The sequence below is a fragment of the Cervus canadensis genome, chromosome 8, assembly GCF_019320065.1.
Source record: "Cervus canadensis isolate Bull #8, Minnesota chromosome 8, ASM1932006v1, whole genome shotgun sequence".
Lineage (NCBI taxonomy): Eukaryota > Metazoa > Chordata > Mammalia > Artiodactyla > Cervidae > Cervus > Cervus canadensis.
In genome coordinates this window covers 17,206,154-17,219,781 of record NC_057393.1, presented here as the reverse complement: position 1 = coordinate 17,219,781, position 13,628 = coordinate 17,206,154, and the positions used below count along the sequence as shown (strand labels likewise).

Here is a 13,628-nt window from a genome sequence, read left to right as displayed (position 1 = left end):
GCTGCTTCACACCTTCCAGTTCTCTCTCAAAGTATCTCGTGGTCCAGGACAACCCAGAACTAGACAGGGAATTAGACTACTGGACAACAGTTCCAACCTAGCTAAATCAGCAGAATACAACCCAAGAGTTGAAGAGTAATATAAAATCATATATTCTGACAGAATTAGAAAGAATGCAACTAAAGAAAAATGGAACTAAAAGGGAAAGTGGGGAAACAGACTATTGATAATTGTATAGGTAATAAGTGGCAGTTAAAGGATACCATTTAAAAATGGTAGACCAGATCATAAAAGATTATAAAAATGGGAATTAATACTTTTATAATATGATAAAAAACATTAATAGAAAATAACCACTGGAACAAAAAAACCTTCCTAAAACCCCCAAAAAGTCTTTTAAAAAAAGGAAAATGGGCATACCAAATAGAGAAACACACTGTAACATAATATGCAGTAATTACAGTATAGAGAAATACAAAAGGTTTGATCAACAAACGATCACCTCAATAAATGTGATTAAGGTTAACTTTCCTACTGAAAGAAAATACCCATCAATTCCTATTTCCCGTCTTTCAGTTTTTTATATTTTTTTGTCAGGAGTGAATGCTGAATTAAATTTTTTTTTTAATCTCATGAATTTTTTGTTTATTACTTGCTTTCTTTTGATTTATTCTCTTTTCCTGGCCATGATTAGAAGCTTGATTATTTCAGACCCCTACCACCCCCACCTCCCATCCCTCTTCTCCAGAGAGGGGAAGGAGGCTGGAAATGGAGTTAATGATGGACCATGCCTCTGTGATGAAGCCTTTATAAAATTTCCAAGGGTATAGAGCTCAAAGAACTTAAGTTGGTGAACACAGGAGGAGCTGGGATAGTGGCAGACTGGGAGAGCACGTAGAAGCTCTGTACCCCTTCCCACATACCTAGCCTTATGTTCTCTCTTCCATCTGGATGTTTGGCTGTATGTTCTATCATACTCTTGTACAATAAACCAGTAAACCATAAGTGTTCCTCTGAGTTCTGTGAGTTCTTCTAGCAAATAATCTAATCCAAGGGAAGGGTCATGGAAATCTGATTTGTAGCCAATTTGAACAGAAGTGTGGGTATCTTGGGGACCTGTGACTTGCTGTTGGCATCAGAAGTGGGAGGGCAGTCTTGTGAGTGACTGCCCCCATGTTAGAATTGAGAACACCCAAAAGTTGTTGCAAACAGTTGCCTAGTGTGGGGGGGAAAAACCCACCCATCTGGTGTCAGCAGTTTTTAAGTGGTGGTAGTGTAGGAGTAAAGGAGAAACATGCAAGAATAGTGGAGTTTTTCTGAAACAAAAGATAATTTTTTTGTTAATAATACCAGTTTTACTGTATTTTGGTTTAGAATGTAATCTCTATAATCCTTTCTTTGTGATCAGTATTTATAAATATCCCATGTACACTTGAGAGGAAGGTGTATTTTTTATTACTGGAGTGTGTCTGCTTTATCAAGTTGCTTCCTTTATTCCTTGGGGGTATTCCTAGTTGTTTTATCTTTGTTGTAAATGCTTTCACATTAAAAAATTTCTTCCTTTGTTTAATGCTGTGAGGATTGACATCTGCCTTGTCAGATATATCCCACTGCTGCTGCTGCTGCTAAGTCGTTTCAGTTGTGTCCGACTCTGTGCGCAATGGACAGTAGCCCACCAGGCTCCTCTGTCCACGGGATTCTCTAGGCAAGAATACTGGAGTGGGTTGCCATTTCCTTCTCCCAGATATATCCTACTTACCAGAATTACACCCTTCTGTTCCTATCCTTTCGTTTGCCCACATCTTTTCCCATATCTTTATTTTTTGCTTTTCTGGTTCACTATGTTTTTGATGTGTCTCTGATGTACAGAATGTGTCAGAATCTTTTTAATAGATGAATTAAACCCATTCACATTTATTTTTAAGTATTATGTATAGTTATGTGTTATTTTGTATATTAGGTTTTATTTGTTGTTTCTCAACATGATATGCTTTTTTTCTATTTTACATTACTAATTTCTTTTGATACATAGAAAATGTTATATTTCTCTTTTATTGGTTATTTTGTACTTATAACTTAATAATAATAATGAACATTTGTTGAGGTTTTACAGTTTTACAGTGTACTAGGTACTATGCTAAATATCTTATACAGATTATCTCTATATCCTCAAAGCTGACCTGTGAGGCAATTACTATTATTTTCCCATTCTAAAAATAAGAAAACTGATAACACAGAGAGATTTAGTGCCATGCCCCAGGTAACTCAGCAAGTAGTAAAGCCAGAATTTGAATTCAGGGAGCTTATTCTATTTTTTTAAGAACTTTATTGCTGCATATTTGACGTACAGTGTATTTTAAGTGTACAGGCCTTCCCACTCCTCCCCACTGCCCTTCTGCCTCGTTCTCCAAGGTGCCACTCTTCACTGTGTCTTTTTTTCTGCAGCTGCTTTCAAGACGTTTGTGGGTTTTTTTTTTAATCTTTGGTTTTCAGAACTTGATGATGTAGGTAGGCATGGTTTTCTTTCAGTTTATCTTCTTTAAGGTGTACTAACCTTCTTGAATTCTGTGCATTTATATCTTTAATCAAATTTTGGAAGCTCTGGTGTTATGTATTTTTTCTGCCCCAGTCTCTTGCTCCTCTCCTTCCAAGATTGCTGTGGCATGAATAGTAGATAGATCTTCTGAAACTGCTCCACAGGCTCGCTGGGGCCCATTCTCAATGCAAAGCTGTGAAAGGGGAAACAAAATACAGCTGGAAATGCGCCCTCCTGTAATTTGCTTTTCCAAGTTCTGACCCCTCTCTCAGTCTCCCTGCTTTTGTTTGCTGTTCTCAGCCATCAGACATATGTGTGTGTGTGTGTTTTGATTTGGAGTTGCTAGTTGTAATGGAAGGATGGGCTGTCTGGTACTTAGACCTCCCAATTTGTGTGGTTTTATTTTTTCTTCATACTGGTTTGTATAGTTTTTAATGAATATGTTGGGAGATTCTAATTTACATGGCTATTATTACCTCTATCACCTTGGTAGTCAATACTGAGTTTTTCTGTGAATCCAGCCTAACACTTCATACTTTTTTTTTTTCCGTGTTATTTTCTTGACATGCTGTATTGATTAGGTAAAAGAAATATTTTGTTTTTAGTTTTCAGCAGTTCTGCTGTCTATAATATGATCTGTTCTAAGAGCTATACAGTAGGAATTTTAAATAAATTAAGGACCTTATGGAAACATCTTGCTCCTATTCATTCTGTTAATCTATGATATAGTTAGATCAGAAAAATTTAAGAGGATAATGTGACAGTCAATACCAGAAGAAAGCAATCATAGTCTTTGTGAATTTTAAAGGAGCTTAAAATAGGTGGGAAAAGGTTACAAAATTTCAACATCTTTTTAATAAAATAAAAAATTATTTTAAAGCTTTATCTAGATAAAGGACACAGGGTTTTAGACTTAAAGTTGCTACGTGATTTTGATCATATGTGGTTTTTATGTAGTCATAAAGATTGAGTTTAGATTTAAATGTTAATTTTTTATTCTTGAGCTTAAATACAGTTGAAGATACTAATTTAGTCCTATCTTTTCTCTTTTTATCTGTTTATACGTATTAATGACCCCAACCCTAATATATGGATAGTGATAGTCAAATATTAATACTTAATATGTTCAACTTTTAATTTTTCTCATTTAGATGGTCTTCTGATTGTTGGTGTTCACTCGGCTAAGTTTCCAAATGAGAAAGTCCTGGATAACATTAGGAGTGCTGTTCTTCGATACAACATCACCCACCCTGTGGTTAATGATGCAGATGCCAGCCTTTGGCAAGAACTAGAAGTTTCCTGCTGGCCGACTCTGATCATACTTGGACCCCGTGGAAACATGTTGTTTTCTTTGATTGGAGAAGGACATAAAGAGAAATTATTTTTATATACTTCAATAGCTTTAAAGTATTACAAAGACAGGGGACAGATCAGAGCTAATGAAATTGGAATAAAACTCTATAAAGATTCCTTGCCGCCGTCACCATTGCTGTTTCCTGGCAAAATAACAGTGGACCATGTTTCTAATAGATTGGTAATAGCAGACACTGGACATCACAGAATTTTGGTCGTCTGGAAGAATGGACAAACTCAGTACAGCATTGGAGGTAAAGTTTGCTGATTATGATATATAATGTATTTTACATTATATATGTAAAAATTATTCAGAGAAATGTATTAAAATGGAAATTTATAAATAACTACAGAAGGGCAATATACATTGACTGTTAACTTCATCAGAAATTATTTTGTTAATTAATGTGGGGTATCTGAATTAATGTCTTCTCAGTTCCTCAAAAACAACCAAAACTACCCAAAAAAATTCCATTAAGATCAAAAGGAGAAAATCTTTTGTATAATTTTCAAGTATATCTGTATATCCCATCTTGTTTGTTCAAAAAACTGCCACTTTATCTTATGAAAATACTGTATACATTTTAGATTTGGGGCATTTTATATGGAAGTATTATGTTTCCCTTTCCATCAAAATATAGCCATATCTTTTTTAAGACCAAGATTATACCCTAAGCACTTGAGACTTAGGTTATAAAATAAATAACCTAGAACTTGTATAACATTATACTTTTCTCTCCTTCCATAAGAACTTAAGGATGCTTTTGAATCCATTGCCTTTGGTTGTAGCAAAATAAAAGTATCATATAGGCGTAGGTCATTTTCTTCCATATCTCCTTGGTCTGTATCTAAAAAGAGCTCTTATTGACATCTTACCTGATTAATAAAATCTACTAAGTACACTATTAATCCTGCTCATCCAGGCTGAAATGACATCCGACAACATATTAGTCAAAGAGAAAAGTAATTCATCTCTTTGCAGTCTTGATTTAGTCACACATGCACTGTTAGTACATAAAGAAGGATGCAAATAAACTAATCATACCCTAAGCCCTGGGGCTGTTATTATGCCAAGATAATATTCCCTTAGCTCTTGAATGCATTTGTTTGTTGTTTCTGTTGTGTGTGTTCTGTGTTGTTTATTTTGCTTTGGCAACTTTGTATCTTAATTTGTAACAGGCAGAGAATTGTTACTCAAAAACATGTGTTATAGCAAGTTACATTTAAATAATTAAAAGTTTTTTAATAGCTTCTCAAATTTTCAAAATAGTTTAGATGGATATTCTCCTTTGTTAAACAGAGAAACCAGCAGCAAACTACCTTTTCTATACATGTTTCTAGAAGTACTGTTATCTTGTGATAAATTTATAGTTATTCTGCAAGTTTTAAAAGAGCATTTTGTGGTCAGATGCACTCAGGAGATACTGATCAGATGTGCTTTAAAAGATTCTTGGTGGTGGTGGTCTCATTCTACTAGATCTTTTACTCTGCTAATGTGGCTCAAGAATATATGCGAAGGGGTTATGTAGTACATAGTACTCTCCAATCTGAAGTGACCACAGTACTCTCCCTTTTTTTCCCCCTCAGAGAGCTCTCATCATCAACAATAATAGTGTTATTAATAATAACAAACAACCAAAATATACCTGGCATTATTCTGAGCACTTTACCTGTATTAATGTACACAGTGCTATAAGTTAGATATATTATTAGTTCCATTTTACAAAAGAGAAACTTTTGTCACACAGAACTTGCCTAGATCAACAGCTAAGTAGAGCTGGGGTTTAAACCAAGTCTGTTAAGTTGGGATTCATGGGCTATTAAGGAATGCTTAAATGATCCTCATGACCTGTGAACCCCTTGAAATTGTTTGTGACATTTAATGCTGCTGCTGCTAAGGTGCTTCAGTCGTGTCTGACTCTGTACGACCCCATAGACAGCAGCCCACCAGGGTCCTCTGTCCCTGGGATTCTCCAGGCAAGAACACTGGAGTGGGTTGTCATTTCCTTCTGAAAGTGAAAAGTGAAAGTGAAGTCACTCAGTCATGTCCAACTCTTAGTGACCCCACGGACTGTAACCTACCAGGCTTCTCCATCCATGGGATTCTCCAGGCAAGAGTACTGGAGTGGGTTGCCATTTCCTTCTCCAGACATTTAATGGGCATGTATATTTTTGTAAGGGAAGGGCTCATAATTTTCACTGTTACTATCGAAGGAGTTTATGTTCCAAAATTGTTAAAAATCATTCATCTAGATGCTGAAAGATTTAAATTATTTTTAATTCTTTCTAGTCTAGGTAATAGATGCCTTTTGAATTAATTTCTTCTGATACACACTACTAAAGTATTTCAGTAACCATTATCTAGTAAGTCCTGTCACTTGCAAAACTTATTCCTGAGAAAAACAGGTATCTTGGGAAACAGTTGTTATTGTTCAGTGGCTCAGTCATGTCTGACTCTTTGCGACCCCATGGACTGCAGAAGTATCATTTATATTAAAATCCCAGCTTTAAATACAAGTTTTTATTTTGGGGTTTTTGTTTGCTTGTTTTACTTTGAGATAAGAAAAATTTTCTCTTGTGGTTGCTTTGTCTTTTAGGACCCAACCCTGGAAGAAAAGATGGAATCTTTTCAGAGTCAAGCTTTAACTCACCACAAGGTGTAGCCATAATGAATAATATCATATATGTGGCAGATACAGAAAATCACCTTATAAGAAAGGTAATTTTCCATTTTAAATAAAGTTTTAATACTTCTAATCAGAAAAACTTATATATACTTGCTACATATTTGACATGAGAGGGTGTTGCTTAAATATTTTAGATCATCCTCATTCAGTTTTTCTCAGAGGTACTTGCTTTAACCTTATTCTTATGTAACTTGTTTTTCTGTGGGTCAGCCTATTGTCACAGAGGGCAAATCCATCAAGTCCTTTTTTTTAATCCTTTATTTCAAAGTCATGTGCCTAATCACCCTAAGGCTCCTCAATTTGAGGTATCTTCCTAATCAGTTTGTAAAGTGATGCTTTGTCCCTTTTCAGTTAAATTTTCTCAAATCTAGGAAAAAAACAAACACACATTTCTGCCTCCCTTCAGCCCTTATGTTTTCTCTGAGAATACTTATGTGTTAATTAGACTTAAATATTTTTTTAGTCTCATTATAGTAGCAATATATGATCTTTTTTTTTTTTAAATGATGTAATACTTAAAGAGTTCAAAAGTCCCGAGTGATCTGTTTGGGCTCCCTAGTGGTAACCAACCATGGTTAAAATTTGTGTCTTCAGAAGTTTTCTACTCATACACAAATTAATTTTGTCTTTAGAGAATCTTCCTTTTTAAACAAATGGAATCATAATGTATATACATAATTTTTGCATTCTCCTTTAACTTTTTTCCCCATATTAGTCATATGAATATGACTGCATAGTATTACCTAGTTATTTTAAGCATTTCTTACAGATGAGTATTTTGGCTGTAATTTATCGTTCTTTAACGTGCCATCTATTTGGAAAATAAGTTCATCTAATCCATTCTGTCTGAACATACTATTTCAGGCACTTCCCTTGCTTTTCTATTTCTCTCTCTTGATATTTTTGCCTATTTATATTGACAAAATTGTCAACTAATATACTTAGTTGATAATTATACATAAAATAGGAAAAAACATGTAGAACATATAATGATAATAATCACTGTAATGTAAATCCCCACACAGGCATGAAATTTATTTTCTTTACTACTGAAATTCTAAGCACCTAAAACAGAGCCTGGCCCACAGTAGGTATATTTAATAGATATTTATTGAATGAATTTATGAGCAAGTAACATCTGTTGACTGAAGCATTTTCTAAAGTGTGTTTATCCTAATATGAAAAGATGTTACATGAGAAAAAGATTTTGTGGCTTTTTAAATTTAAAGCAGATTTGTTTTTTAAACATCTTAGAGAATTTCTTAGATTTTAATATGCCAATATATTGTGCATACATTAGTGGGGGTATAGATACGTGTGCAGTATTTCTAAACTTACTTGACCAAGAAGCCCTATTTGGCAGAACTTTTCATAGGACTGATAACTTAACATTGTGTACTTCGGGCAAACGTGGTTTTCTGTTGCTCCTTAAAGGTCAGTATTTCTTTATCATTATCTTTTTGGGTTCTGTGCTTCTAAAATTCATCAGAGTATCGTAGATATCGAAGAGAATAATGAGGTAATAAGGTATTTAGCCCACAAGGTAGAGGGAATACTTGTTCTTTTTTGACTACACGTTAATTTCTCTTGCTTTAGAACTTAGTGGGTTCTAAAGTATTGATAGCATAATCATCATAACAAATATAGGTTACTTGGAGTCATTTTTATATTATATGACAGTTTAATATCTTCAGAAAAAGGAAATGATGTAGAATTATTTCTCCCTCTCTTTTTAAATCTATAAAAATGTTTATTTTACGTTTTTAAGATCTCATTTGCGGAGGGTGGATCATACTCCTATGTTTATACCTCACGAACATCATTGTTCCATGTCAGCCTGTTTCTTGTTAGAAATAACTTACTTATTTGTAAACTCCTCCTCATCTACATTTCCATTTCCCCTGCCGTTCCCTGTGCATAACTATACCTATAGGCAGCCTTTTTGATGTGTTTAATGCACATCTTTTTATTTGTTTGTGACCTTATAAAACCTGTAGTATTTTATTTGTATGTAACCTTTATTTTTGGGGGCTCCAAAATCACTGCGGATGGTGACTGCAGCCATGAAATTAAAAGATGCTTACTCCTTGGAAGGAAAGTTATGACCAACCTAGATAGCGTATTAAAAAGCAGAGACATTACTTTGCCAACCAAGGTCCATCTGGTCAAGGCTATGGTTTTTCCAGTGGTCATGTATGGATGTGAGAGTTGGACTGTGAAGAAAGCTGAGCGCCGAAAAATTGATGCATTTGAACTGTGGTGTTGGAGAAGACTCTTGAGAGTCCCTTGGACTGCAAGGAGATCAAACCAGTCCTTCCTAAAGGAGATCAGTCCTGGGTGTTCATTGGAAGGACTGATGCTGAAGCTGAAACTCCGATACTTTGGCCACCTCATGCGAAGAGTTGACTCATTGGAAAAGACCCTGATGCTGGGAGGGATTGGGGGCAGGAGGAGAAGGGGACGACAGAGGATGAGATGGCTGGATGGCATCACTGACATGATGGACATGGGTTTGGGTGGACTCCGGGAGTTGGTGATAGACAGGGAGGCCTGGTGTGCTGCAATTCATGGGGTCACAAAGAGTCGGACATGACTGAGCGACTGAACTGAACTGAACTGACCTTATAAAATCTGTAGTATTTTAAGAACTTTATTGTGATACATTTTCCATAGGATAAAGGTCACCCATTTCAAGTATATAATTTAGGAATTTTTAGTAAATTTAACAAGTTGTAAAACCATTATCATAAATCAGTTTTAGAACATTTTCATCTTCCTAGTAAGAACCCTCATACCTAGTTATAATTAATCCCCAATTTCCATCCCCCAGTTTCTATCTCTATAAATTTGCCTCTTTTGAGCATTTATGTAAATAGAATCATATAATGGATGGCTTCTTCTGTGTGTCTGGCTTCTTTCATTCTGTGTAATGTTTTTGAGGTTCACTGATGATGTAACATATCAGGAGTTCCTTTATACTGCTGAAGAGCATTCCATTGTGTGCATAAACCACATTTTATCCAGTAACCAGTTGTTGACATTTAGGGTGTTTCCAATTTTTGGCTATTACAGATAATTCACATAGAAGTTTTGTGTGGGCATACATTTTTATCTCTTTTGGGTTGTTGTTGTTGTTCAGTCATTCACTCTGACTCTTTGTGACCCCATGGACTGCAGCGCGCCAGGCTTCCCTGTCCTTCACCATCTCCTGGAGCTCACTCAAACTCATGTCCATTGAGTTGGTGATGCCATCCAACCATCTTGTCCTCTGTTGTCCCCTTCTCCTCCTGCCTTCAATCTTTCCCAGCATCAGGGCCTTTTCAAATGAGTCAGTTCTTTGCATCAGGTGGCCAAAGGATTGGAGCTTCAGCTTCAGCATCAGTCCTTCCAATGAATATTTAGGACTGATTTCCTTCAGGATGGACTGGTTGGATCTCCTTGCAGTCCAAGGGACTCTCAGTAGTCTTCTCCAACACCACAGTTCAAAAGCATCAGTTCTTCAACGCTCAGCCTTCTTCATGGTCCAACTGTCATATCCATACATGACTACTGGAAAAATCATACCTTCGACTAGATGGACCTTTGTCTCTGCTTTTTAATATGCTGTCTAGGTTGGTCATAGCTAAGGGTTCAACTTCATTCTTTTACATGTGGACATCTAGTTATCCCAGAACCGTTTATGGAAGAGACTGTTCTTTTTCCTTTGAATAGTCTTGGCAGCCTTTAGAAAATCAATTATTCATACTTGCATGGGTTTATATCCAGACTTTCACGTCTATTCCATTGGTCTGTTTATCTGTCTTTATGGTAATATCACACTGTTTTGATTGCCATAACTTAATAAGTTGTGAAATCAGAAAGTATGAGTCTTCCTGCTTACTTCTTTGTCAACATTTTTTGACTGTTTCTGAATCCCTCGCAATTCTCTAAGAATTTTAGGATCACCTTATCCATTTCTGCAAAAACTTCTGTTTCTTTCTCATGTGAATATATTGTTTGAAAAAAACACACAACAGTTTTATCTTTTCCCTTTTCATTTTTATACTTCATTACCTTTTATTATTATTGCCTTTAAGCATTATGGTAATAGTAGATATCTTGTCATGCTCATAGTCTTAAATAGAATGCATGTAATCTTTCTCCAGAAGTTTACATGCATTTTCTGTATCTTTGGGAGATAAAATATTTATGAACTTAAGAAATTTTTTCTTAGTTACTAAGAATTATTATATGATTTTATTAAATGCATTTTCCGTATTTATGGAAATAATTGTATAGCTTTTTGCCCTTAGTATATTGATGTGATGAATTATATTATTAGGTGTATTTGATGTTGAATCATCTTTTTATCCCTGGAGTAAAACTTACCTAATCATGATTTTTTAAAAGCCAAATTAGATTTGATTATCCAAAATTACATTCAATGTTGTAAAATTCATATTCATAAATTCTGTATTTTCTTGTACTGTTCTCACCTGATTTTGGAATTAAGGTTATACTGATCTCATCAAAGGGAGTCTTTTTTTTTTTTCCTGTTTTTTTGGAATAATTTGTCTCACATAGGAATTAATGGTTTTTGAATATTTATTAAAACTCCTATAACATTACCTAGGCCCAGGCTTTCTCCAAAAGGAATTTTTAAACTATCCTATCAGTTTCTGTGAAAGGAAAGTGAAAGTGAAGTTGCTTAGTCGTGTCCGACTCTTTTCAACCCCATGGACTGTAGCCTACCACGCTCCTCCGTCCATGGGATTTTCCAGGCAAGAGTACTAGAGTGGGTTGCCATTTCCTTCTCCAGGGGATCTTCCCGACCCAGGGATCGAACCCAGGTCTCCCACATTGCAGGCAGACGCTTTACCGTCTGAGCCACTAGGGAAGTCTTAAATCAAGATCAATTTCGAGAACTCATCCCTGGCTACCTATTGTATTTTTACAGATTATATGTTGCAATAAAAATATAAAGTTACATTGATGAACATTATTTATAATTTCAGAAGATTATAGAGCAGCTACTAAAAATAATGCAAGAGGATATCACCAAAATAAATCAATGTAATTTACCATAATAACAGAATGAAATAGCCATCTGATGCTTTACTAGATTCAGAAAAACAGCGGAAAACATTTAATCATGTTAAAATTAATAAACTTGAAATGTAAATGAATGTCCGCAATAGGATAAATGCCATCTACAAAAAGCCTACAGCTACAGTTAATGCAAAGTATTGTATACTTTCGCCTCATGGTTGGGAACAAGACAAGGCATGATCACGTTCATCATGCCTGTTAGACATTGTACTGAAAGTACTAGCCATTATAATGAGGCAAAAAAGGGGAATAGAAGGCATATAGGATAAAAAGGAAGAATAACAACTATTTGCCAGAGACATGTCATATACATAGAAGATTCTGAGAAATCTATGCAAAGTTACTGGAACTAATAAGTGAATTTGGAAATGTTACAAACTACAAAGTCAATGTAAAAAGATCTATATTTTTATATACTAGTAACAAAGGTCCATCTGGTCAAGGCTATGGTTTTTCCAGTGGTCATGTATGGATGTGAGAGTTGGACTGTGAAGAAAGCTGAGCGCCAAAAAATTGATGCTTTTGAACTATGGTGTTGGAGAAGACTCTTGAGAGTCCCTTGGACTGCAAGGAGATCCAACCAGTCCATCCTAAAGGAGATCAGTCCTGGGTGTTCATTGGAAGGACTGATGCTGAAGCTGAAACTCCAGTTTCCTCGGTGTGTATGCCCAGCAGTGGGATTGCTGGCTCATATCGCAGTTCTATTTCCAGTTTTTTAAGGAATCTCCACACTGTTCTCCATAGTGGCTGTACTAGTTTGCATTCCCACCAACAGTGTAAGAGGGTTCCCTTTTCTCCACACCCTCTCCAGCATTTATTGCTTGTAGACTTTTGGACAGCAGCCATCCTGACTGGTGTGAAATGGTACCTCATTGTGGTTTTGATTTGCATTACTCTGATAATGAGTGATGTTGAGCATCTTTTCATGTGTTTGTTAGCCATCTGTATGTCTTCTTTGGAGAAATGTCTGTTTAGTTCTTTGGCCCATTTTTTGATTGGGTCTTTTATTTTCCTGGAATTGAGCTGCAGGAGTTGCTTGTATATTTTTGAGATTAATTCTTTGTCAGTTGCTTTGTTTGCTATTATTTTCTCCCATTCTGAAGGTTGTCTTTTCACCTTGCTTATGGTTTCCTTCGTTGTGCAAAAGCTTTTAAGTTTAATTAGGTCCCATTTGTTTATTTTTGCTTTTATTTCCAATACTCTGGGAGGAGGGTCATAGAGAATCCTGCTGTGATTTATGTCAGAGAGTGTTTTGCCTATGTTTTCCTCTGGGAGTTTTATAGTTTCTGGTCTTATGTTTAGATCTTTAATCCATTTTGAGTTTATTTTTGTGTATGGTGTTAGAAAGTGTTCTAGTTTCATTCTTTTATAAGTGGATGACCAGTTTTCCCAGCACCACTTGTTAAAAGAGATTGTCTTTTCTCCATTGTATATTCTTGCCTCCTTTGTCGAAGGTAAGGTGTCCATAGGTGCGTGGATTTATCTCTGGGCTTTCTGTTTTGTTCCATTGATCTATATTTCTGTCTTTGGAGTAAACTCTTGAGAGTCCCTTGGACTTCAAGGAGATCAAACCAGTCAATCCTAAAGAAAATCAGTCCTGAATATTCATTGGAAGGACTGATGCTGAAGCTGAAGCTCCAATCCTTTGGCCACCTGATGCAAAGAACTGACTCATTTGAAAAGACCCTAATGCTGGGAAAGATCGAAGGCAGGAGGAGAAGGGGACGGCCAAGGATGAGATGGTTTGTTGGTATCACTGACTCAAAGGACATGAGTTTGAGCAAGTTCCAGGAGGTGATGCTGGAGAGGGAGGCCTGGCGTGCTGCAGTCCGTGAGGTCACAAAGAGTCCAACATGACTGAGTAACTGAACTGAACTGAGAAAAATTAACTCAGTATTGGACTGCAAAACTCAGTATTAGTTTTTTATTTTATTTTATTTTATTTTATTTATTTATTTTTTTCA

At 35.7% G+C, this 13,628-nt stretch overlaps 1 protein-coding gene across 1 annotated transcript in view; it reads left to right on the top strand.

The window, feature by feature from the left end:
- NHLRC2 (NHL repeat containing 2) overlaps positions 1–13,628 on the top strand; it is a 61,991-nt gene that overhangs the window by 17,085 nt on the left and 31,278 nt on the right. The window contains exons 3-4 of the mRNA XM_043475386.1: positions 3,688–4,143; positions 6,487–6,608. Coding sequence (XP_043331321.1) covers positions 3,688–4,143; positions 6,487–6,608 — 578 coding nt within the window. The remainder of the gene's footprint in view (positions 1–3,687; positions 4,144–6,486; positions 6,609–13,628) is intronic.